This window comes from Acomys russatus, chromosome 1 (genome assembly GCF_903995435.1).
Source record: "Acomys russatus chromosome 1, mAcoRus1.1, whole genome shotgun sequence".
NCBI classification, from domain to species: Eukaryota; Metazoa; Chordata; class Mammalia; order Rodentia; family Muridae; genus Acomys; species Acomys russatus.
This window is the reverse complement of record NC_067137.1, coordinates 24,701,894-24,725,781: the sequence shown is the minus strand read 5'-3', so window position 1 is coordinate 24,725,781 and position 23,888 is coordinate 24,701,894. Positions and strand designations below refer to the sequence as shown.

The 23,888-nt window shown below is 41.2% G+C and overlaps 1 protein-coding gene across 7 annotated transcripts in view; it reads left to right on the top strand.

The window, feature by feature from the left end:
* The window catches only part of Dtnb (dystrobrevin beta), a 211,532-nt gene that overhangs the window by 104,769 nt on the left and 82,875 nt on the right, over positions 1 to 23,888 (top strand). For all 7 annotated transcript variants that reach the window (XR_007830408.1, XR_007830406.1, XR_007830405.1 and 4 more), the window contains exon 9: positions 5,729 to 5,853. Coding sequence is in view for 2 of the 7 variants with exons in the window: in XM_051142956.1 (XP_050998913.1) it covers positions 5,729 to 5,853 (125 nt within the window). In the remaining 5 variants the exon portion in view is untranslated. The remainder of the gene's footprint in view (positions 1 to 5,728; positions 5,854 to 23,888) is intronic.

Below are 23,888 nucleotides of genomic sequence, written 5' to 3'. Positions count from 1 at the left end.
TTGGGCATCTCACAACTACCTATCACTCCAGCTCCAGAAGATTCAGTGTCCTCTTCTGAACTCTGCTGTGACCTATGCATATCTGTGTACATATATGCGTGTACACACACACACACACACACACACACACACACACACACACAGAGTCATACACACAGTTAAACCCATACATACACAAATAACATAATGCAATGGTAAATTTTGTGTGTTACCTTTTTACCACATTTAAGATGCAGGATTAGGGGCTGGAGAGATGGCTCAGTGGTTCAGAGCACTGGCTGCTCTTCCAGAGGTCCTGAGTTCAATTCCCAGCAACCATATGGTGGCTAACAACCATCTATAATGAGATCTGATGCCCTCTTCTGGTGTGCAGGTATGCATGCAGGCAGAACATTGTATACATGATAAATAAATAAATCTTTAAAAAATGCAAGATTGCTGTACACAAAACTTTACAAAAATAGCTAGAAATAAATAACTAGAAAGCATAGGTCCTTTACAAATGGGAATCTAATACTGCTGAGAGATGTTAAAGGTGACTCAAGCCAATGGGAAGATGAAAACAGTCATAGAAAGGGTTGTTCTGTGTGTAAAAATGTCAGTTCTCTGCAACTTCATCTCTGGATTTTCTCAGCTCCCACTGAAATCTCCATAGGTTGTGTATATAGGGGGTATAAATGACAAATTTCTTCTAAAATTCAAGTGGAACTGCAGAGTCCAGAAAAATTATGTCAGACATGGTGTCTTGCACCTTAAATCCCAGCACTCATAAGGTGGAGGCAGGCAGATTTCTGTGAGTTCGAGGCCAGCCTCGTCTACAAAGTGAATTTCAGGACAGTCAGAGAGATGTGCGACCCTATCTTAAAAAAAAAAAAAAAAAGACCCTCCTTGTAGACTTGCTGTAGCTTAGTGGGTAAGAGCTGCTACAGAAATTAGACTGATGTACTGCCCAGGACAAAATGTTTGTTATGTGACCTTTACACGGTTTATTATTCATATAGGGAAAAATGGATTTTTTTCCCTCTTATCTGTCAAAATCTATAGGTCTATGCTGAGGAGGCAAGAGAACCATGAATTTAAAACTAACCTGGGGGTGTGTGTGTGTATGTATGTATGTATGTATGTATGTATGTATGTATGTATGTATATCAAGATTAAAAAACAATCATAGCTAAATATATTCAGACTTAAATATAAAATCTATAAATGACAAAACTTGAGTGTATGATCCAGGGGGTATGCACATGGAAGTCAGAGAGCAATCATGTGGAGCTGGTTCTCCTTCCACTTTCACATCAGCTCTGGGCTCCAGTTCACATCACACTTGCATTTGTACTGCTCCTGCTGAGCTGTCTTCCCAGCTCCAAATGATAAGACTTCATAAAACTATGTATGTGTAGGGGGCAATACCCTTATGGTCTCAGAGGGGAATTTTTTTAACATACAAAAGGCACACAATGTGAAGAAAGCAACTATTTTGGGATAGACAGTATGTAAAGATAGCTGTTCATGCCTTTAACCAGAGGCAGGCAGATCTCTGTGAGTTTGAGGCCAGCCTAGTCTACAAAGCGAGTCCAGGCCTTGAAACACAGAGAAACCCTGTCTCCTGAAAAACAAACAAACAAACAAACAAACAAACAAAAAGATAGCGGTTCATCAAAAATATAATACAGTGAGAAACCTAAAGGAGAAATTATACAATATAACTTTCTTAGGTTTAAAATACAAAAATAGAGTTGTTACAAGCCTGTAAGAGAGCCAGCTGGGTGGCATAGACCTACAATTGTGGAAGCTGTGGGACCTAATGTTCAAAGCTGTCCTCAGCTACATAATGGGTGTGAGAATAGACTGGGCTACATGCAATCCTGTGTCAAGAAATAAAATAAAATAAGCAAACCAGTAAGAGAGTGATAATCCCCGCCCGTCTCTAGCCTCCTAAGCTGACTTTTGGTTGTGAGGAAATTGCAAGTTGAAAGCACAGCACTGTTTATTACCCACAGGCCTAGGAAGGGTTAAAGTTTCAAGAGCTCTCCCAACCCAGCTGATGGGAAATTAGTGTAATCACTTTGTAGAGCAAATGCGTTGGCAGGAGTCACCAAAACTGAAATGTACACAGCCCTGCAAGCCAATAGTCCCAATCTTAGGACATTCTTACGTGTGGCCACCAAGTGTCACGAGACAGAAAACTCAGTAGCAACATTGTGGACGATAGGACCAAACAGAGACAAACCAACTGTCCGGTACAAGAGTCCCATCAGGAAGTGAAGAACGCATATGGATTGCAATTATATATACTCACATAAATAAGTTGTGACAATTTTGAGTGAAAAGTAAGCTGCTGAACATGTATGCACACACGTTTAGCCTCTATAGGTTTTGAGCATTTCTGAACAGTGTATTATTTTACACAATTATGGAAATCATAAAGCTAAGGAAATCATTAATATAAAATCCATGTCAGTGCCTGTCTGGAAAAAAGGAGGTATGGTGGGAGACAGTCAAGGGAGTTCCTAACCTAGAAGAAGCTTTAAAGTGACTGTCATGTTGTTTCTCAGACAGAATACTGCACAGATGGACATGATAACATTTATAGCTTTATGGCTTTTAAAAGTATAGTACATATGTTATGCCCTCTTAAACTTGATATGTAACCAAGGATGGCCTTGAACTTCTGACCCTCCTACTCATACCTTCTGAGTGCTGGGATTACAGGAATACGACCATATCTGGTTTATGGGGTACTGGGATCAAACCCAGGGCTTTGTGCATGGTAGACAAGCATTCTGATGACTGAACTATACCTCTAGCCCTATGCCTGATTTTGAGGCTTGAAATTGGATGCTATCTTTTTTTATTATTAGGATTTATTTATTTGCATGGGGGGAGGCATGCATAAGTTGCAGCATATGTGTGGAGGTCAGAGAACAACTGTAGGAGTCACTTCTCACCTTGCACCATGTGTCTCCTGGCTGTCAACACAGGCCATCAGGCTTGGTGGCAAGTACCTTTATCTGGCCTGCACAAAATTGGATATACTTGTAAAGCTTTGACTTAAAGCAGCATTTTCAAGTATACCACAGAATACTGATAAGATTACTAAGGATTACAAATGCAGACACTTATTTCAGTAGTCATATAGTTATTTTAATGTTTATTAACTCTGTGATTTCATGGCTGTGAATGTTCAGGATGGAGAATCTGTTTCATATGGACTGCATGAATTAAAGGCCCAGGTAGTATAACAACAAATCAAGAAGTTATACAGATTAGTTGTAAAGGTGAATTAAGCTACTTAAAAAAATTTTCATTGGTTGTCTCCAACTTGTTAGTCATACACACACACACACACACACACACACACACACACACACACACACACAAACACACACAGAGCTGAAAATAAAGCTAGAAAAGTATGTTCAAGTCACATGCACTGTTCTAAGAATAGGCTCTGTAAATGCAAAGATGAATAAAACATAACTGGTCCCTTAAGAAACAGGTGTCTAACAAAGACAGAAAAGGAATTAAACACTGTAACATGGTCAGTGTGATGGTGGACATATGTACAAGGCCATAGGTAGCCTGGAGAGGCATCATTGACTAATGGAGCAGTGAGAAAATCTTCACAGAGGCTTAGGAAACTTATGTAAGACTAGTGGGCAAGGATAGTCCTGGAAAAGACATGCTCTCAGGTCTTCAGACCTAAGGGGCATGATAATGCATCTGCTGTGCTCCTTGCAAGTAGGAGGTGAAAGAGATGCAAGTTGGAAATGCATACGTGGATACAGCAGCGTTTCTTTCTTTCTTTTTGTTTTGTTTGTTTTTGTTTTGTTTTCTTTTTGTTTTTCAAGACAGGATTTCTCTGTGTAAAAGCCCTGGCTGTCCTGGACTTGCTTTGTAGACCAGGCTGGTCTACAACTCAGAGATCCGCCTGCCTCTGCCTCCTGAGTGCAAGGATGGCAGTGTTTCTTAAGAGCTTCCCCTGCCTCCCCTTCCCCTCCGCCTCAAGATAGGGTTTCTCTGCATAGCTCTGGCTGCCCTGAAATTTTCTTTGTAGACCAGGCTGACCTCAGATTCAGAGATCCACCTGTCTTAACCCTAACCCTGAGTGCTTGGATTAAAGGCATGCACCACCACCTGCCTTCTTTAGCTTTTAGTGCGTATGGATTATCAGCCCATGAGAGCTACTAAGTGAGGAGGTCTCACTCTCTAGGATCAGAGATGGATCACAGGAGAAAGTCTACATCACATCACAGTAGGGAACAGCTGGGGGAAAGTTCAGAATTTTGTGTTTTGCCATTATGCAAATTGAAGGAAACTAGGTTAGATATAGACTTTTCTCAGACTAAAATGAGTTGAAGTGTCCGTGATTTCTAAGATATTCAAAATACAAAGTTTTTGAAGATATTGCTATTACTTCATCTTTATTACAATCAAATATTGACTTTGCCTCTGTGGTCTTAAGGGAAAACAGACTTGTGTTTGTGTGGTGTTAAAATACTACAGCAAGCAGAACATAAATGTTTAATGGTAGTGAACACCTGTAAGCCCAGCCTTTGAGGCTGAGGAAGCAAGATTGAAAATTGAAGGCCGATTTGAGCTCCCACAGTGGAACGCTGCCTAATAAATAATAAGTGGGAATGCAGTATTGATGAGGTACATAGCTGCACACAAACTAGACTTTCTATTCAAATGTCTTGAATTTGATAATAAATTGTATAGACAGCAGACTTAAATATTCAAACTTACTTTTTCATTAATATCCTGCCAAAATCTCAGACAGTGGTGTTATTTAAAGGGAGTTGGACAGACAGCACACAGTGTATATAGTCTCTCTATGGGGATTTTCAGGGACTGTGGCTGGATATAGCTCAGAAGCATGAGACCCTGGATTTACTTGCCAGCTTAAAAAAAAAAAAGGCAAGAAACAGTCTAAATAGGGGCTGGAGAATAGAATGTTCGATTACATATATTTATGGAGTTTTATTCAAATACTTTATGCACATATGCTATTTTAATGAACAATTTTGAGAATTGGTGTTTCTGTTTTCCAGGGAAATTATTAGAATTCCAACTTTTTTTGGTATCTGGTAGTACATCATCATTTACAGTGACAGGTCTAATGCTGACCGCTTGTACATGGACTTACACTTATTTTATTCCATTTGCATAGACAGGCACTTGATACCAAATGTTCTGCCTCACTCTTTCTCTCTTGTCTCATCACACTCACGGGGTGGCTATAGGTGACCTTGATCCTGCTGTTTCCAGCGCCTGAATGCTGGGATTGCAGACTTGCACCACAACACCTGGTCTGCCTTGGAAATATTCTAGCATTTAGGGGTATGTTTTAGGCAGTTGATTTGCTAATGCGCACATCTGTGTGCTTAGCCTTTTTGTAGTGTACCCATCCCCCCCAAAATTCCCCTTATTGTACCAAAAATGCCGGCGAAACCTCAAAAAACGGGAATTCTCAATATGTAGAGGTATCCAGAGAAAACCTAACATGTCTCTTTAGCCCCATAAGTTGATAATATGATTTTATGGTAGAAGGAAGGGAGGAACCATAGGAATGAAGAAGCCACAGAAAGCGCTGAGAGCATTGCGGTTCTTTCTAGTAACACTGACTACAGTCAACTCTGATTTGTGCTTGAAAAGGTATTTCCTACACTCTTGTCACTGAGTTCTTCTGAAAGGTCTCATTTCCTTATTTTCTCCTTTGACACAGAAATCCCCTGCAAAGAAGCTGAGCCATGCAATCAGTAAATCTTTGGGATGTGTACCCTCCAGAGAACCCCCGCATCCTGTGTTTCCTGAGCAACCAGAGAAACCACTTGACCTTGCACACATAGTGTGAGTATGCTCCTGTGTGGGCTGAGCTGAGACGCGGCTCTGGCGGGGCTCTGACTTCAGGTGCCGATTTCTTCAGACCATCAGAAGTATCTGTCTGCACTCCTCTGCATTCCTCAAGTCAAGATAGTATAGCAGCCCCCAAACACACAAGTACACCAAAGCATAATTGCGGTGGTGTTGAAGTGGGGTGTCCGCCACTGTCTGTGTGTCCTTCCCTTCCTTCACTGTAGCCGCCATTTCTTCTCTGTAGCAGTGAAACCCACAGGAACTTACTCAGTGAATGGAAATCTACTGGGTTTTATCTGTTCAAATTTAAGGGCACAAAATGACAAAAGGCAACCCAGGGCAGCAGCTCGTGATTATGCTTTAGAATGTGCGTCTCTCTAAGTTGTGAAATGTGTCTTCTACATATGTCTTCAGCTCATAGGAAATGGATTTTTGTTGTATGGTATGATGTTGAATAACACACACACACACACACACACACACACACACACACACACACACACACACACACACACCAGTTTGCATTTGAACAATAACTTGCTTCCAAAATCTTTGTGTGTGGAGGTAATAATTCATTTCTCTCATGGCCTATTATTAGTGCTGTCATTAAAATTAAAATTTCCAGAGCTGAGATGTAGCTCAGTGCACACATAGCATGCAGAGGCTCTGGGCTCAGCATCTGATACTGCATAAATAAGGAAAAAAGTTGTTTCCAAATAGACACAGGCTGAGTTCTGGGATCCTTATTCTGTTCTTTGGCCTTTGCCCAAAAATCCCCCTATCTTGGTTACCATAGAGACTTAGTAATATTTTTCAAGAGTGTCTTCTTTATCTTGTCCTTTCTTGTTTCTTACAAATTTTGGAACCAGCTTATTGGATTCTTCATGAGATTTTGTTCAGATTTTTACTGACTTATTGAACCCAAAGGTCAAATTAGAGAGAATTGACATTTTTTTAATACTAAATTTTCTGTTCCACAAACATGGTGTTTGCATTCACTTAAATGTCTTTTTATGCCTTTAAGTAAAGTTTATATTTTTGACCTAGAAGAGGTGTTATATTTGTTAGATTAGTTAATTTATTTTTTGAGTTTTGCGGTTATTTTGTTTTGTTTTGTTTGTTTGTTTGTTTTTGTTTTGAGACAACATCTCGTTATATAACCCCACCTGACCTTAAGCTCTCTCTTAGCCCAGGTTAGCCCTACTCTTCTGAATACAGTGATTAGACTGTACCACTTGACTAGATTGATTCCTGTAGAATCTACATATTTTATTACAGTTATAAATAGTGTTATTTCCCTGAAAAATTCTTAAGACATATTTAGTATTTTATAAAAATACTCCTGCTTTCAGTGATTCTTGTGAACTTGTGAACTGTCTTCTCATGCCAGTGGGCTCTATTTTGAATGGTGTTTCTTAGCAGTTGGTTGTGGTTGTGGGACTATTGATGGCTTTTGCATTTTAGTGCACTGTGTGCTTAGCTTTCTTAACATGCTCGTTGCTTCTAATAATTTCTATTCAAATTTTAAAATAAATTTCTATAATTTTATAATCTACAAATAATGCTGGCTTGTTTCTTTCTACTTTTTAGACTTTTAGAAATTAATTGTGCCTTTTGGGGAGCAAAAGGTCTTACTCTGATGACTAGAAACCCGCAAACAGTACTGAATAGAAAGGGTGGAATGAGCAGTCTTGTATTATGGGAATCTTAGAGAGAATATCTGTAGCTGTCATATAGTAAAGATGGATTTGGTTTTATAGATTATTTAGGTTAATCAGCTTCCTTTTTATTTCTACTTCCAAAGAGTGCTTTAGTTTGGCGATGGTTGTATGATTTTCTTTGTCCCTGTTAATGAATGTAGTGAGTTGTATTAGTTGGGGCGTGTCTGTGTGTTTGTGATGCTAGGGATTAAACCCAAGGCCTCCCACCCGTGAGGCAAGTGCTCTACACCGCTGGGCTACATCCCCAGCCCTATTTTTAAAAATCATTCTTACATTCCTGGAACAAACCAAAGTTGGCTCTCCCACATGTGGCTAAATTCTGTCTGGTGCAGTTTTGTTAGGTTTGACACTGTTTATAAGTGAATCTGGACTTCAGTTTTTCTTGTTTATTTTTCTTTTTTTTAATAAGTAAGAAAGACTTTAAGACAAAACAGTTAGCATTACTATACAGCCAAATTTCAATATCATTTAAAAACATTTTTGAATGGTATATGTATGCATGAATGTGGGGAGCAGAGGTCAATGTTAAGTGTCTCTCAGTCAATTTCCATGTTACTGAGTTTTAAAGCAAGGTCTCTCACCCTGAAACTCTTTATTGAGCTTTGGGGATCCACCCGTCTCTTCCCATCTCTACCACTACTGGACCTGCAGGTGTTGGCTGCCTCACCCAGGCTTCTACGTGAGTGTGGGGATGCAAACTCAGGCTCTTGTGTGTACATGGCAAGTGATTTACCAGCTGGGCTAGTTCCCCTGCCTCTATTGTGTCCTAAGAAACCTTGAGCTGAGAGATAGCTCAGTTGGTAAAGTGATGTGCAAGCATGTGGACCTGATTTTGAACTCTAGAAGCCATGTTAAAAACACTGAGCATGGTGGCACACACTTGTAGTCCTGGTGCTTGAGAGATCAAGACAGGTGGATTCCGGAGGCTCACTAACCAACCGTTCTAGCTTAATTGACAAGCCCCAGGCTCTAGTGAGAGACCCTGTCTCAAAGAAGAACAATACCCAGTGTTGACCTTTGACCTCTGCATGAACATAAACACACATACACAAATACACACCCAAATAATAATTATAGTAAAAACTTAAAAAACTATTCAGATACCAACTAAAAGTAGGAACTATTAAAGAATAACCAAAACGTCTCAGCAGGTAAAGGTACTTGCCACTAAGGCTGACAACGTGAGTTTGATTCTTGATTCCAACATGATGGAAGCAGAGAACCAGGTCTTACAAGTTGTCCTTTGACACCCAGGCATTGCTCTCTATTCTCTTCCCCTACCCTCCACTTCATTCATTCATTCAGTCAGTCAGTCAGTGCCTGCACTTATGTGAAAATGCATGACAAATATGGTAGACTTTAAGACCTCTTCTGGCTGGGGTAGTGGTGGCACACGCCTTTAGTCCCACCACTCAGGAGGCAGAGTCAGGCGGATCTCTGAGTTCAAAGTCAGTGTACTCTACAGAAAGTTCCAGGACAACCAGGGCTACACAAAGAAATCCTGTCTTGAAAAAACAAAAACAACAACTCTTCTATCCATTCTAACGTACTCTTGCTCAGCTTTCTACAGTTAATCAGTAGTTGACTTTATGAACAATGGTAATATCAAAGAAAACTTCCAAAACATCTAAAAGAGATTGATATTATAGCTCAAGTGAATTTGTATTCTCAGAAGCCAGATTTCATAGACACTAAATCTAGCCACAAGTGCTTGCAGTCGACATGGAAACCCTGAGCGAGACTGGTCTTTTTCACGATGCCCTCTCACCTCTTTCTGCATCAGCCTCCTACGGCATTTTCCATAGCTCCTCATCAGTCACATTCCTTTTTTTTTTTTTTTTTTGGTTTTTTTGAGACAGGGTTTCTCTGTGTAGCCTTGGCTGTCCTAGACTCACTTTGTAGACCAGGCTGGCCTCGAACTCACAACGATCCGCCTGCCTCGGCCTCCCGAGTGCTGGGATTAAAGGCGTGCACCACCACCGCCTGGCTATCAGTCACATTCCTGCTGATGCACTTTAGATCTGTGAACGGACCTTCCCGTGTCATCAACATTAGAGCGGGAAGGCTCTCAGGGTTTCTGTCTGTCTTTTTCAGACATTTTCTGAGTCATCTCTATGAAACAGTCACTAAGGTTGGCTTTCCTTCCTTTATCAGTTTTGCTTATCATTTTCTCAACTCCTCTTTGTTGGGTTCTCATCACTGTCTTTAGTGCCCCTAAAACTAGAGTTACAGATAGTTGCACCACCAGGTGGGTAGTGGGGATCAAACCCTGCTCCTCCGCACACGCAGCAAATGCTCTTGACCCCTGAGCCATCTTTCTAGCCGCAGTCACTGAACTCTTCCTAACGTGGCCATAAATTAATCTCCATTCTCTGCTTTTCACTAGCGCTGTCCCTTTAATTGGTTTACTTAGACAGGTTGTCATGCCCAGTCAGCTGGGGCTGCCGAAACCCCAGCTTCTGACTAAAAACTCTGGCTACATCAAACTTTTACAGTAGGATAAGTATACCATGGCCATTTATCCAAACTTCAAAAATATGCAATTTGTATGAATACATAAAAAACATATAGAACATAAGCAACAGACATTAGTGGCTACCCTTCAGGAATCAAGAGGTAAAGTACACTTTGTCTAACTTGAGATGTCACTTCATAATTAAATTTTAATTTTGTACCATGTAACTGGTGTCAGATCAGTACCTTATTTATTTACTTACTTACTTACTTAATTCATTTAGTGTGTATGTGTGTGTGTGTGTGTGTGTGTGTGTGCGCGCGCGCACGCGTGCGCCATTCTTATGCCATATGGAGTTCAGAGGATAACTTTTGGGAGTCAGTTCTCTCCTTTAACCATTTGCATGCTAGGACAAGCTATCGCACAAGTACTTTTTATCATCTCACCAGTTAGATACATGCCTTTTAAAGCTGTCTGAAATTTTACTTCAAAGAATAGCTTGCTTGTGTTAAATATTCTTTAGCAGTCTGCCTTTGCCATGTTTTGAACTAAATACCAAGGAGCTTAGAGATTTCTTTAAATCTCCTAGGAATTTCTTGATGAACCAGTTTTATGGTTTCTGATCAGTTTCACAATTGTTCCATTGTATTCAGAAGAACTATCCTACTTACTTTGAATCTTTGGAAAATAATGTCTCATATTTGGCCTAATATACAAACTAATTCTGCAACAAGATGTCTTTACCTTATGGTCTGTCTTTATCTTAGTGCCAAGCTAGGAAATGCACTCATGAAGAATGACATTTACAATGAAGCCAGAGATGACTAGGAATTAGCTGGGGAGGGTGGAGTGTCCTGGCAGAAAAAGTCATTTAGGACTGGAGCCATGAGGCTCTAAAGTGGGCTGCCAAGGAGGTGTGGGCTACAGTGAGTTGATGGGCATTATCCTGAACTGAAGATTTGTAGATAGGAAGCCTTATTAAGTTTTCCATTAAAAAAAATTAAAAATAAAAGCAAGCAAAACCCCCACTGTTTATCATGCTGAGATAAGGAGAAGGGTAAGAATGAAAGAGGAGAGACCAACTGAAGAAATGTCACCATGCACCAGAAAGCACAATGCTTTGGACTGTTGTGGTCATGGAGGTAGAGATTAGAGAGACATTAGACACCTTAAGTTTAGGCCTGGGAAGATAGCTCACTGTATAAAGCGCTTGCCACATAAGCAGGAGAACCAGAGTTCAGATCCCCAGATCCCACATCAGAGCCCAGCAGGCACAGCAACTGCCTGTAACCCCAGCACCCAGGGACACAATCAGGATGCCCAGGGCAAGTTGGCTAGCTCGACTAGTTGGAATAGGTGAGTTCTGGGCTCATCAAGAGACCATGTCTCGACACATAAAGAGGACAGTGACCATGGAAGACACCTGACATCAACTTTGGGCCTCCATACACATGCACACATGTGAACACATGCAAGCATGTACACATATGTGCTCAAATAAATACAGCTGGCTGGATGTGGTGATTCACATCTTCAACTCCAGCACTTATGAGTGTGACAGAAGGATTTCTGTGAGTCCCAGACCAGCCTGAGCCGTTGAGTGAGACTCTGTTAAAACAAACAAAGCCAAAGACTAAACTAAACTTAAAACTCTAAGGTTGAGGGTCAGTGCTCTGTCTCTGAGAGTAAATGTGCTTGCCACCAAGACTGATGACTTGAATTTACTTTCCAAAAACCCACACAGTGGAAGGAGAGAACCAAATCTAACATTTTTTCTGATGTGTGTGTGTGTGTGTACATGCTTGCACACTATATGATAAATTAATTTTTTAGAAAAGATAGATCATTGGGTAAGAGCACTTACTACCAGCCTTGACAACGTAAGTTTGATACTTAGAACCCACATAGTGGAAGAGAGAATCAGTTTGCCACAAGTTTCTTCTAACTTTCACTTGTGTACCATGCTGTGCCCTTCCCAAACAAAATAAATAAAAGTTAACAATACAAAAAACTGCCCTAGGTTTTTATAGTAGCTCATGCTTATAATCCTAGCCCTTAGAAGGTTAAAGTAGGAGGCTTGTTATGAGTTCCAGGCCAATCTAGGTTATGGAGTAAGACTTTGTCTTTAAAAAAGAAATGTATATAAGGCTGAGTGGAAAAGTTGAGGCAGGAGGATCTCTGAATTCAAGCTCAGCCTAATCTACACAGTGAATTCCAAGTTAGCTAGGGTTACCTAGTGAGACCCTGTTTTTTAAATAGGAGGAGGTGGAGGAGGAGGAGAAGTAATCACTGATGGAGCACACCTTTAGTCCCAGCACTCAGGGAAGCAGAGGCATGCAGATATTTGAGTTTGAGGACAGCCTGGTCTACACAGTGAGTTCCAGAATAGCCAAGCAAACAAACAAACAAAAAAGTGGGTGTGGGTGGGAAGTGTTAAGGAGGTGACCTAGCTGTAAAGTGCCTCCCGTGCAAGCCTGAAGACTTGAGTTTGGATTCTCAGATCCCATGTAAGAAGCCAGACACACTGACCTCTGCCTGTAATCCTGGTGCTGGGGCAACAGGCAGATCCCTGGAGCTCATTGGCTGCTCAGTCTGGCTAAGCAGATGAGCTTCTGGTTCAGTGAGACCTTGTCTCAAAAAATTAAAAATATTGTCAAGGAAAGACAGCTGATTTCAACCTTCCCCCCACCCCCCGGCGCCCCCCCATCCCCCGGCCCCAAGTACATATACTGTATACACAACAAGCACAAAAAATACCTTATGTTTTACCACTATTGCATAAGAAGAAAGAAAATTCAAACTCTAACCGTAGTGTAGTGGCACATGTCTATAAGCCTGGCACTCAGGAAGCAAAGGTGGGAGGGTCAGGAGTTCAAAACCACCTCCAGCTATCTTGTTTCATATAGCCTTAGCCAGTCTAGGCTACATGAGACTCTGTCTCAAAAAATAAACAAAAAATTCAAAACTGTTGTAGGAATTTGGAGTGGGAATTTAAGCTGACTATGAGATAAAGTATATTTGACTGTTTCATTGTTTCCGTAGACTAGGGATTTGTTCAGGTCCAAAGACTTGATGATCATTTGTTGAAACTGGGGACTCCCAGCGGTCTAGTTTTTTTGCTTCTTTAACCCTCACAGCAACCCTTCCAGTGCAGCTATCACTAGCCTGTTGAAAAGCCAAGTATGGCGTTGGTGAGGCTGAATGAGAGCTCTGTCGTCACATAGGAACAAAGCAAGGTTGTTCTTCCCAGCCCTTGCTCCTTTTCACCTGTTTCCTGTAGCGCTAAGAAGCCCTCAGGAAGAAACAGGCAGTAGTTAAAGTGTGGCCTGAACCAATGGGGAGTTTCAGAAACAAGAGGGAACTCAGAGTAACTGTGACTCGCTTGGTTGAACTGTAAAAGGAAGCGGTGGGATGTGATGGGAGGAAAGCGGGCCCTCAGTCCACTCTCGTCTGTCAGTTACCTCAGGATATTCTTTAAGGTCAGTGTATGTGCAACAGCCTGTAAGAGGCTCAGATTCCATAAGTAACTTAACACCTTTCAAGTCTTTTCCTCGAGGAAGTTGAAGTATATCACAACGATGTGTACTCCAGAAGGCTTTGCCTTGCTCTCCGCTGAATTCTCCGTGTGTAAAGTCGTGCCCGGAGAGTGGTGGGCACTGAAATATATTGAAGTATAATGAATGACACATACTGTTTTATGTTTTTCTCTTTTCCTTATGAAAGTCGTGATGATCATGTCCCTACACTTCCCAAAAGACTCCACTAGATGGCAGCTATACTGCCTTATGTCCTTTTGGGGGCGGGTGAGACTATCAAGTAAACAAGGTTTCTAAAATCTCAAGGCTTGCGTTCAAAACAAAACTAATTTGTCTCTCAGCACTCTAGCAACCTTTCTTCTAAGTCTCTGGGAAAAAAACTGTCTTTTGGTCCAAACATTTTCATATAACTTGCAGCTCTTGATGACTTTGATGAACCTTCTGCTGTTTACTTCAAGCAATTTGTTCTTGCTAAGGGTCTAATTATCCAACCACACAGTCCTTACACCTAATTCTTTAATTAGAGGTTACTCACTGTTTCACTTCAGTTTGTGGCTATTTATTTCTGACAGAAAGCAAAACTAACTGGTATTGGTTCGTGTCTATATTATTTTTATATTCTGGCAAGAAGAGCAGGGTCACATCCTTTTGCCTGTAACTGGGAGTCGTTGAGTTTTTAACAGAGCTGCCACATTGCAGCTCACAAATGGAAGCCAGCTGGTGGCCCGTTATCTAGGATTGACTTTCTTATTTTTAAACCATTAAAGATAATTTGGGGGGTGTGGTGCATGTACACATGTGCATGTGGGTACACTTATGTACATGTGAGTGAAGCCAGAGGTCAGTGTCAGGTATGTGTTTATAATTACTCTCTACCTTATTTTTTAAATTACATTTATTTATTTTATGTGTAGGGGGAGTGTGCTTGTGCGTACAGTGGGTCTATGGAGATCAGGAAAATGTATGAGAGTTGATTCCCTCTACTGTGTGGTTACTGGGTATTAAACTCAGGTCATCAGTCTTGGCAACAAATGTCTTCACCCACTAAAGCCTCTCACCAGCCTTCTACTTTTTTTTTTTTTTTTTTAGACAAGGTTGCTCACTGAATCTTCTCTCTCTGCCTACCCTGCAGGCGAGCAGCACCACTCATGGCTTTTTACATGGATTCAGCAGTTATTGTGCCAACAGAGCCATCTCACTGACCCTTAAGGATAAGTCTTAATTTATCTTTAGATTAATAAAATTTTAATAAAACTAAAATTTATTAAATTATTTATAAAATAAAAATAAGTTTCAATAAAAAGATTATGAGCCATGCCTATAATCTAAGTACTCTGGAGGTTAAGTAAGGAGGATTGCTCAGTGATTGAAGCCAGCCTTGGTGAGGTCGGTTGTCATGTGACGTGCAGACATGCAGAAGTCAGAGGTTGATGCTGGGTGTCTTCTCAGCCGCTTGCCACTCTGTTTGCTGAGGCAAGGTCTCTTGCTGACACGGAAGCTTTCCAATTTGGATTACTTAGCAAGCCAGCTTGCTCCCAGTATCCATCGTCTTCGCCTCCCAAACACTGGGATTGCGTGTGGGCCACCATACCCACCTGGCTTTTGTGTGAACGCTAATCCTCCTGCTTACATGGCAGTATTTTTCCCAACCTGCCATATCCCCAGCCCCAGGATCTTCTTGAGCCTCTGATCATATAGTCTCTACCTGTGAAGTGCTGGGCTTATAGGCATGGACTACTCTTCCTAGTTTATATAGCACAGGGAATCAAACTCAGTGCTTTATATATCCAAGGCAAGAATTCTACCAACCCAGCTGTATCCCCAGGCTCTCTATATATATTGTTCATAGCTGTTTACAGTTACAGTGACAGAACTGAGTTGCTATAACTGACACACTGTAGCCCTCAAAGCCTAGCATTCATTACCTGGTCCCTCATTTAAAAAAAAAAAAAAAAAATCTCTCCAACCTCTGCTTTTAAAGAAGCATAAATGAAAACTGACAATTTTGAACACTTTGTGCTTTGTATTGTTTTTTTCTGGATGCTTGTCATTTTGAGTCTATGGTCTAGGATGACTTTCCCAATTAACAGAAGTCTTATGTCTTGTAATGATTTTGAAAATGGCCTTGGTAGCATGATTTGGAACTTCCCAGTGCTCCATCAAGTACCTAGAATTGCAGGCCTATACCATTTGACATTTTGGAAGAAGAAAAATTGCTTTTGATTTCCCTTTTCATACAGCGCAGAGTGTAACCGCTGGCATGGCCCTCGGGCCGCAGCACAGTTGATTCCAACCTATCTTCACAGCACTGGGGTGGTTTTGAAGACCTAGCAGCTTACACGATGCTCTGTAAAGCCCAAGCTTCAGAAGATCCTGCACTGGCAGCTGTTCAGGCGGAAGGTCCCTAATCATTGTCATCTTCTAAATTTAGAGTTGCTTGCTAGCCCTGAAACTATGCATCCGCAGCAAAAATGAACACAGACGATAGTACAGTAACAGCCCTAGAGGTAGGGCGAGGATTTGCCTGAGCATGTGTATGTGTATAGAGATGGATACTACATACACTCATAAATCCACACCTGTGAGTGTGTGTGTGTGTGTGTGTGTGTTACTTCTCTGTGTGTATGGGTCCATGTGAACAGCAATGTAGTTATTGATTGTGGTGAGTTAAGGAGATCCTTAAGCTGCCAGAGTTTAATCCTAGGAGGGTAATTAATTGTTTATAAGCAGCTGAGTCACACCTTGCCCTTGGGTTCTTCTCAGATGTTTAATGCTGGAGCACAGAAAACCACCTGCTTTTAAACTCGAACTCTTACATAACCACAAATTGTCATGCCTTGGCTTTTTTTAAACATTTTTTTTTGTTTGTTTTAAACATTAAAAAAAATAATGGGTGTTTGTTTGCATGTATATCTGTACACACACATGCATGAAGTGCCACTTGGAGATCAGAAGAAGAGGTGTTGGAGCCCTTGAAATTGAAATTACAGAAGATTATTAGCTGCCAGATGGGTGCTAGGAATTAAATCTGGGTGTTCTGGAAGAGCAGCCAATATTCTTAACTGCTGAGTCATATCTCAGCCCTTTGCTTTCTTTTTCAAGTGTGTGTGCTACATACATCTGCATATAGATGTGTGCATGTAGGTGTGCATGCATGTGCGTGCATGTGGAGGGCAGAGATTAATGGCAGTGTCTTCCTTGGTTGCTCTCCACCTTATTTTTCAGTCCAGGTTTCAGTTGAACCTGGGGCTCATTGGCTCAGATAGCCTGTTTGGCCAGTGAGCCCACCAGCAGCACTGGGGCTATGGAAGTGCTGTCGTGCTCAGCTTTCATGTGAGGACTGGGACTCTGAACTAAGTTCCTCATGCTTGCTTAGCAAGCACATTACCACCTAAGCCGTTTCTCAAGTCCCTTCTTTTTAAAAATATTATATTTAAAAGATATAAAATGGCTGAGGAGGTGGCTGGGTGGCTCAGAGGGTTGGTTTCTCTTCCAGAGGACCTGAGTTTAATTTCCAGCACCTGCAAGGAACTGACTCTCCCAGGAAATCCAAATCCTTCTTTTGGCCTCTATGGGTGCTCCACACCCATGGTACGTGGACATACATATAGGCAAACCCATACACACAAAATTTAAAAAAATATTTTTAAAACACATAAAAAGTTGTCATCTTAACAAATTTTGTTTTGTTTTGTTTTGTTTTTGTTTTTCGAGACAGGGTTTCTCTGTGTAGTCTTGGCCATCCTGGACTCACTTTGTAGACCAGGCTGGCCTTGAACTCACAGCGATCCGCCTGCCTCTGCCCCTCTGCCTCCTGAGTGCTGGGATTAGAGGCGTGTGCCACCACGCCCGGCTTATCTTAACAAATTTTAAGTATGTAGTTCATAAGTCAATAATATTAACATACCATAAAATTTGCTCACTGTGGCAAGTCACTACTTTTACTAAATTTATAGCATTTTGTAACCATCACTACCATCCATCTGGCTTTAGATATTTCCATCATCCAAAGAAGTTACTATGATTTACTATAAATTGCAGCTCACAGTTCCAGCCCTGTCTTAGTTTCTTTTCTATTGCTGCAAAGAGACACTATAATCAAGGAAACTTAGAGGAGAAATAGCTTACTAGGGCTTATAGTTCCTGAGTATTAGAGTCCATACCCATCATAGCAGAAGGCAGGGATAAGGCTAGAGTGTAGCTGAGAGCTCACATCTCAAAAACAAGCACACTGCAGAGAGAGGCAGGGGATAGCTGGGGATGGCATGTGAGGTTGAAACCTCAAAGCTCACTCCTAGTGGCACACCTCCTCTAGGAAGGCCATACCACCTAATCCTTCCCAAACAGTTCCACCAACTGGGAAACAAGTATTCAAACATAGGAGCCTATGTAGCCATCCTCATTCAAACCACTGTAAGCCCCCAGATAGCTACCAGTCTGCAGTAGTTCCTCTTACCCATTAAGGATGCATTCGAACTCCCCCATTGGGTGCCAGAAACTGCAGATAGTACTGAATCACTTGTATGAATGTGTGCCTGTGTGTGTGTGTGTGTGTGTGTGTGTGTGTGTGTGTGTGTGTGTGTGAATGTACATTTCATATGTATGTATGTGGGGAGATAGCTCAGTGGGTAAAGCACTTGCTGACATACCTAACAATCTGAGATTGTATTCTCAGAACTCAAATAAAAAGCAAGAGACAGTAGCACAAGTGTCTATTTTCCAAGCATGTTCCAACCAAGAGATGGATGGAGACATTCTGGAAGATTGTGGGCCAGCCAGCTTAATATATGCAGCCATGAACAAGAACAGAGATACTAACTCACACAAGGTAAAGGCAAGACTGACATCTGAGGACAGATGAACAGACAGGCAGACACACACACACAACTTGCAATCAGGTACAAGCACTAAGAACAACCTATATTTAAAGCTGGTTTTTTAGGAGAGAAATATGGGGAAAGGGAGAATAGGGTTTTTTGAGAAGAAGGCATATTCAACATTCAATACATACCTGTAAGAAAAAAATTATTGCCTTTAATCCCAGCACTTGGGAGGCAGAGGCAGGCAGGTGGATGCATCTCTGTGAGTTCCAGGCCAGCCTGGTCTACAGAGAGAGTTCCAGAACAGCAAGGGCTACACAGAGAAACCCTGTCTCAGGAAGAAAGAGGGAGGGGGGAATAAAAAGAAAAATTAATTGGAGACTTTCATTTTTTTATTACTTGTATATGATTTGTCAGTGCAGGCATGTGGAGGCCAGCGTACATCTGTGTAGAATTATTCCTCTTCTTTCACATTTGCACGGCTTGTGGGAATGGAACTCAAGTTGCCAGGCTTACACAGCAAATGCTTTCCCAGTTTAACCATCTCCTCAACGTGGAAAAAATTTTAATTAAAAATTTAAAATATATTAAAAGAACTGTTCTTTTTGGATCTTCTCTGGTTTGCCTGTCAGAAACCTGAGTCTTCTATGAAGGAGTACCCTTAAAAACCTTAGCCTCAAATAATCTCCTCAGTAAAGTTCCAAGGAACCCGAGCTCCAAATTCAAACTAGAGTAAGAAGTAAAGAAATCATGATAAAGTCCCTCAGAGATTATAAGCTGTCAAATATAAAGCATGTGTACACGTCATAACAGTAGGAGTAGGCTAAACATGGAAAGTGTTACACAGTTTTCTCACGACACCTGTAAAAGTAGCAGAAAACTTAAAGCAAAATCAAATCAAATTTCTAAGAACTAAAAAATAACTAGAAACCTCAATGAGAGAAAATAAACATCAGGTTAGACATAGGCCTAACCCGGACAGGCAGAGAATTAATGAACTGGCAGATAAACCCAGAATATTAGAATATAGAGCAGTGAGACGGAGATGAGTTCTGGCATCCAAGTAGAGAGTTAGCCTTGCAGATGCAGAAAATAGTTAGAAGTAAAACAATGGCAGAGCTCAGCAAATTCCAGGGATTGTATTCAAAGGAAGGCTGGACATGCTGGATGTGCTGCACAGTTACTCAGATGCTCTGCAGCTGTACTTTCAGCTTTAAGGAGGCAGAGCAAAAGGATTACTGCATGTTTAAGGCCATCCTGGACAACAGAGCAAGACCCTATCTTGAAAATAAAAGGATTTGGGGGCTGGAGAGATGACTCAGCAGTTAAGGACCCTAATGTTCTTGCTAACCATTTATAACCCCAGTTCCAGAGAATCCGGTTCCTATTCTGACCAAAACAGGTACCACGGGGTGCTCATAGAGTGTTTGAACTTTGGAAATATAAATTTGGGAACTGGCAACTTGTAGATGATATTTAGTACAGAGGAGAAAACACAAAGATCAAAACTGCCATGAGTCGATTACTTCTTTAGATGGCTGGCACACTTCTTGTAACTGTTTTCTAAGACACAGCATGAAGGCACCCAAGACTCTGGTATTCTTGGTGCTCTCTTTGATGGTGTTGGACTTGGTCAAAGGTGGTATTCTGTATGATAAGGACTCTTTAATAGAGACGAATTTTCTTTGGCTGTCCTAGAACTTACTGTGGACCAGGCTGGCCTTGAACTCACAGAGGTCCCTGGCCTCTGCCTCCTGAGTGCTGGGGTTAAAGGCGTGCACCACTATGCCCAGCTGGAACAATTTTTCTAAATAACTTTGTGTGTGCTTAAAAATATGACCACCTGGTTGAGGGAGGGTCTCTACATTGCCAATCATGTCAAGCCTACTTTTTGGGTTCCAAATTAAGTAAATTCACTCTTTAGTTTAAGAACACACTGGATGACTGTAGAATTATGCCAGCTGGCTTGGCATTATGGAAGCAACTGCTGTAAACTTTCTGTTGATGACTTAGATGCAGAAGAGCAGCTTTTATCTAGTCTTCACAGAAACAAAGATGGCACCTTGTTGGTAATTGTCTGCTGACTCAGGGAACCTATGACAACAAAGTCACTGAAGCCAGGGATGTAAGACTGGATAAAACTGAGTCACGATGGATCCTTAGCATTTTGTGATTGATGTAGACGGAGAGAAACTGGACATAGAATGAGTGTTGATAAGCGTTTCCTTGTCAAGGTAGAGAGAGAGAGAGAGAGAGAGAGAGAGAGAGAGAGAGAGAGAGAGTGTGTGTGTGTGTGTGTGTGTGTGTGTGTGTGTGTGTGTGACCTGCACACAGAGAGGCTGGAGCAAGGGGGAGGGAGGGAGAGAGAGCGAGAGTGCGCTCTGAACATTTCTTGTGGTTTTGGTGCTAAGATTCAAATGAACATTTGAACAGAAATCAAACTAGCCTCCTTGAAATAAGTTAAAGTCTGAAATCATGGATTACAAGTCATCCAGCTTTGACCTTTGGAATGAATGTAGTGTTAGCTTTTCCTTGTCCCTGATTTCCACTGGAGTCAGCTCACTAGGTTCTGTGGAGAAGAACTGCTATGACATTGGAAAGAGATGCATTCCATCCATTGGTCAGTTCAGAAAAGGGTTTTACCTTAAAATTTTGGAATTTTCCAACTCATAGATAAGAGGTATCTTTCCATTTATTTAAAATTGTCTTTAATTCCCATGATGTATTTATAGTGTTAAGGATGCAAGACTTAACACTTTGGTTAAGTTTATCATGGGTATTTCATTACTTTGATGCTATTGCCAATAAGTTTGTTTTCTAAATTTCATCTTCAGATTGTTCACTGCTAATATTTAGAAATACAATTGATGTTTTGTTCATTGATATTGTGTCCTGCAGCTGTGCTGAACTCAGCTCAAATAGTCCTTTTGTGTGAGTTCTTGCGGGTTTTCTACATGTGAGATCATGTCGTCTGAAAATCGAGATGGTTCTGCCTCTTCATACTCTGAATGTCTTATTCTTTTTCTTATCTAACTGTACTGTGCAGCTGTGTGGTTTGGGGTGGTTTTTAAGATAGGTTCTCACTGTATATCCCAGGCTGATCTCAAACTCATGGTCCCCTTGCCACAGCCTCCTGAGTTCTGGGACTACAGTGTGGAACTCTGTCTTCTGGGAGTTACATGCCATTATCACCCTGAAATTAGAGCAGCTGTGGTTTCTTGGTGAGACCCTCACAAGATCAGACCTGTTACCTTCCCTAGGAGAAGAGTGACACCCTCAGACCCTTATCTGAGAGCCCAGCTGCACACGGTTTTGGGGCATGCTAGGGAATGCTGGATAGGGCTTTTTGGGATGCAGTTTCCTAAGAGTCATCCATGCTTTCATCCTATAAATTCATGTTCACCTGAACATGAGTGGATGCCTTTCTTAAGTCACCTGTCCAAGGTGAATAGGTATTTTCTCCAAGAAAAGTCACACAACACAGATATGTGACACTACGTTCCGCCGCAAGAATGGCTTAGTAGGTCTGGTTGGCCAGTTGTGTTTGGCATATATGCACAGTGCTGCTGCTTCCAAGGGTTCAGATATTCTCTGAAAGTTTTATTTAAGCATCATGACTTCTCCCGCTGTGGAATTTTTGCCCTCTCAAATGGCCTGTCTGTTACCCTTCTTTAGTCCCCCGTCTAGACATTTGTCTCATTAAAATTCAGTTCAGGTGAACCTTTCACTAGTAGGCACTTTAGGGTTTCAGCTAAGATACTGTTTGAAGTCGGTTAGAATGTTAAGTAGAATCATAAAAATTTCAGATCTAAAAGAGCCTTGTTCATTATTTTGTTGTGGTTGCTGATGTTTGAGATAGGGTCTCTTATAGCCTAAGCTTTAACATGGAGCCATCAAACCTCTGTGTAGCCAAGGATGACCTTGAACTTCTTGGCACTTCTGCTTCCATCTCCTGACTGCTGGGTAACAGGTGTGTTCCACCCTGCCTGGCTGAACAGATGTTTCTTGAGTTTCTGCCGTGTTATAGTTATGGTTTTAAGTCTGCAGTATGAGTAAAATAAATAGCAAGGTGAAAGAAATCCTATGGGCCCTGCTCTCACAAGGTTTACAAACTCCTAGGCCAGCAAGACGGCTCAGTGGGTAAATGTGCTAGCCTCCAAGGCTGATGACCTGTAATCAAGCCTGGGGCCCACATGGTGGAAGGTGAGAACTGACTCCTACAAGTTATGCCTCAACCTCATCCATGCACCATGGTGTATGCAAGTGCACACATACTAAAGACACACAAATAAATATACTCTTGAGTGAAAGCAGTAGATAAATAAAACACTAGTTATATGTAATTGCAAACTGTAGTAAGTACTAAAAAAGAAAACATCTGGATATAAGGAGAGAATGCAGCAGGAACATCTCATTTAAATTTTGTTGTTAAGAAAAGAGTTGTCAGATTTTTTATAGAGCAATAGAACATGTTATCAGTCTGAAGCCTTCAGTGAAGCACATCTTAATGAACCAAGAATGGAGTTAGGGATAGATCCCAGAAGCAACCCCTCCACACAGACCAGCCCCCTAAGCCCCAGCTCCCCCACACTATTGTTTTCCACTGCCCCTTGTTCCTTTGTAATGTACATCTATTTTAAAGCTATACCATTTCAGGAGTGTTTTGGTTGGTTTTTTGTTCGTTGTTTTTGTTTTGCTGTGTGTGTTGTGTTGTGTTTTTTGTTTGTTTTTTATACACAATCGTTCTGTAGCTCTGGCTATTCTAGAACTCTCTATGTAGAGCATGCTGGCCTTGAAATCATGAGATCTACCTATAGACATAGGTGCTGGGATCCCAAGTGGTGGGATCAAAGGTGCACCACCACCTCCCTGCCAAGTAAGAGTGTTTCAATATGTTGTCCTTTCCCCACCAAAATTCATCTTATTTATTACTTTCACACTGCCATTTACATTCTATACTGTGCCCCTCCTATATATCATTAGAGCCTGTGCCCTTGAAAGATGCTAGCCACTGGCATTATATCTAACTGTATTTCTAATGTATAAACTTCCCCCTTGCTGAGGCAAGCTTTCTCTTGTTCCTGCTCAGCCTGAGTAACGCTCCTGTCTCCACCTCCCATTGTAGGAGTGCTGGGTTAGAGATGTGCATCACTGCGCCCAGCTTTTCCACATGGGCTACTGAGATCAGACTTAGTCATTAGGTTGTGTACTCTGAGCTTTACACACTGAGCTGTCTCCTTGGTCCTGTGAATCCATTTTATTCTTTAACTTTTACTTTTCATGTCAGCATTTATATTAGCAGTAGTGGTAGTTAGCTGATCTGTTGGCTTGTTATTTAAATAAACAATGGACTTCTTTGCTAGGTACTTAGGTTCTTAGTCTCAGATTTATTTTTACCTGCTCTATTTTTATTGTAAGTTTTTATATATCTTTTATTATTTTGTTTTGTTTTGCTTTCATTTTATTTTGGCACAGAGTTCAGCACATCTATTTGAGT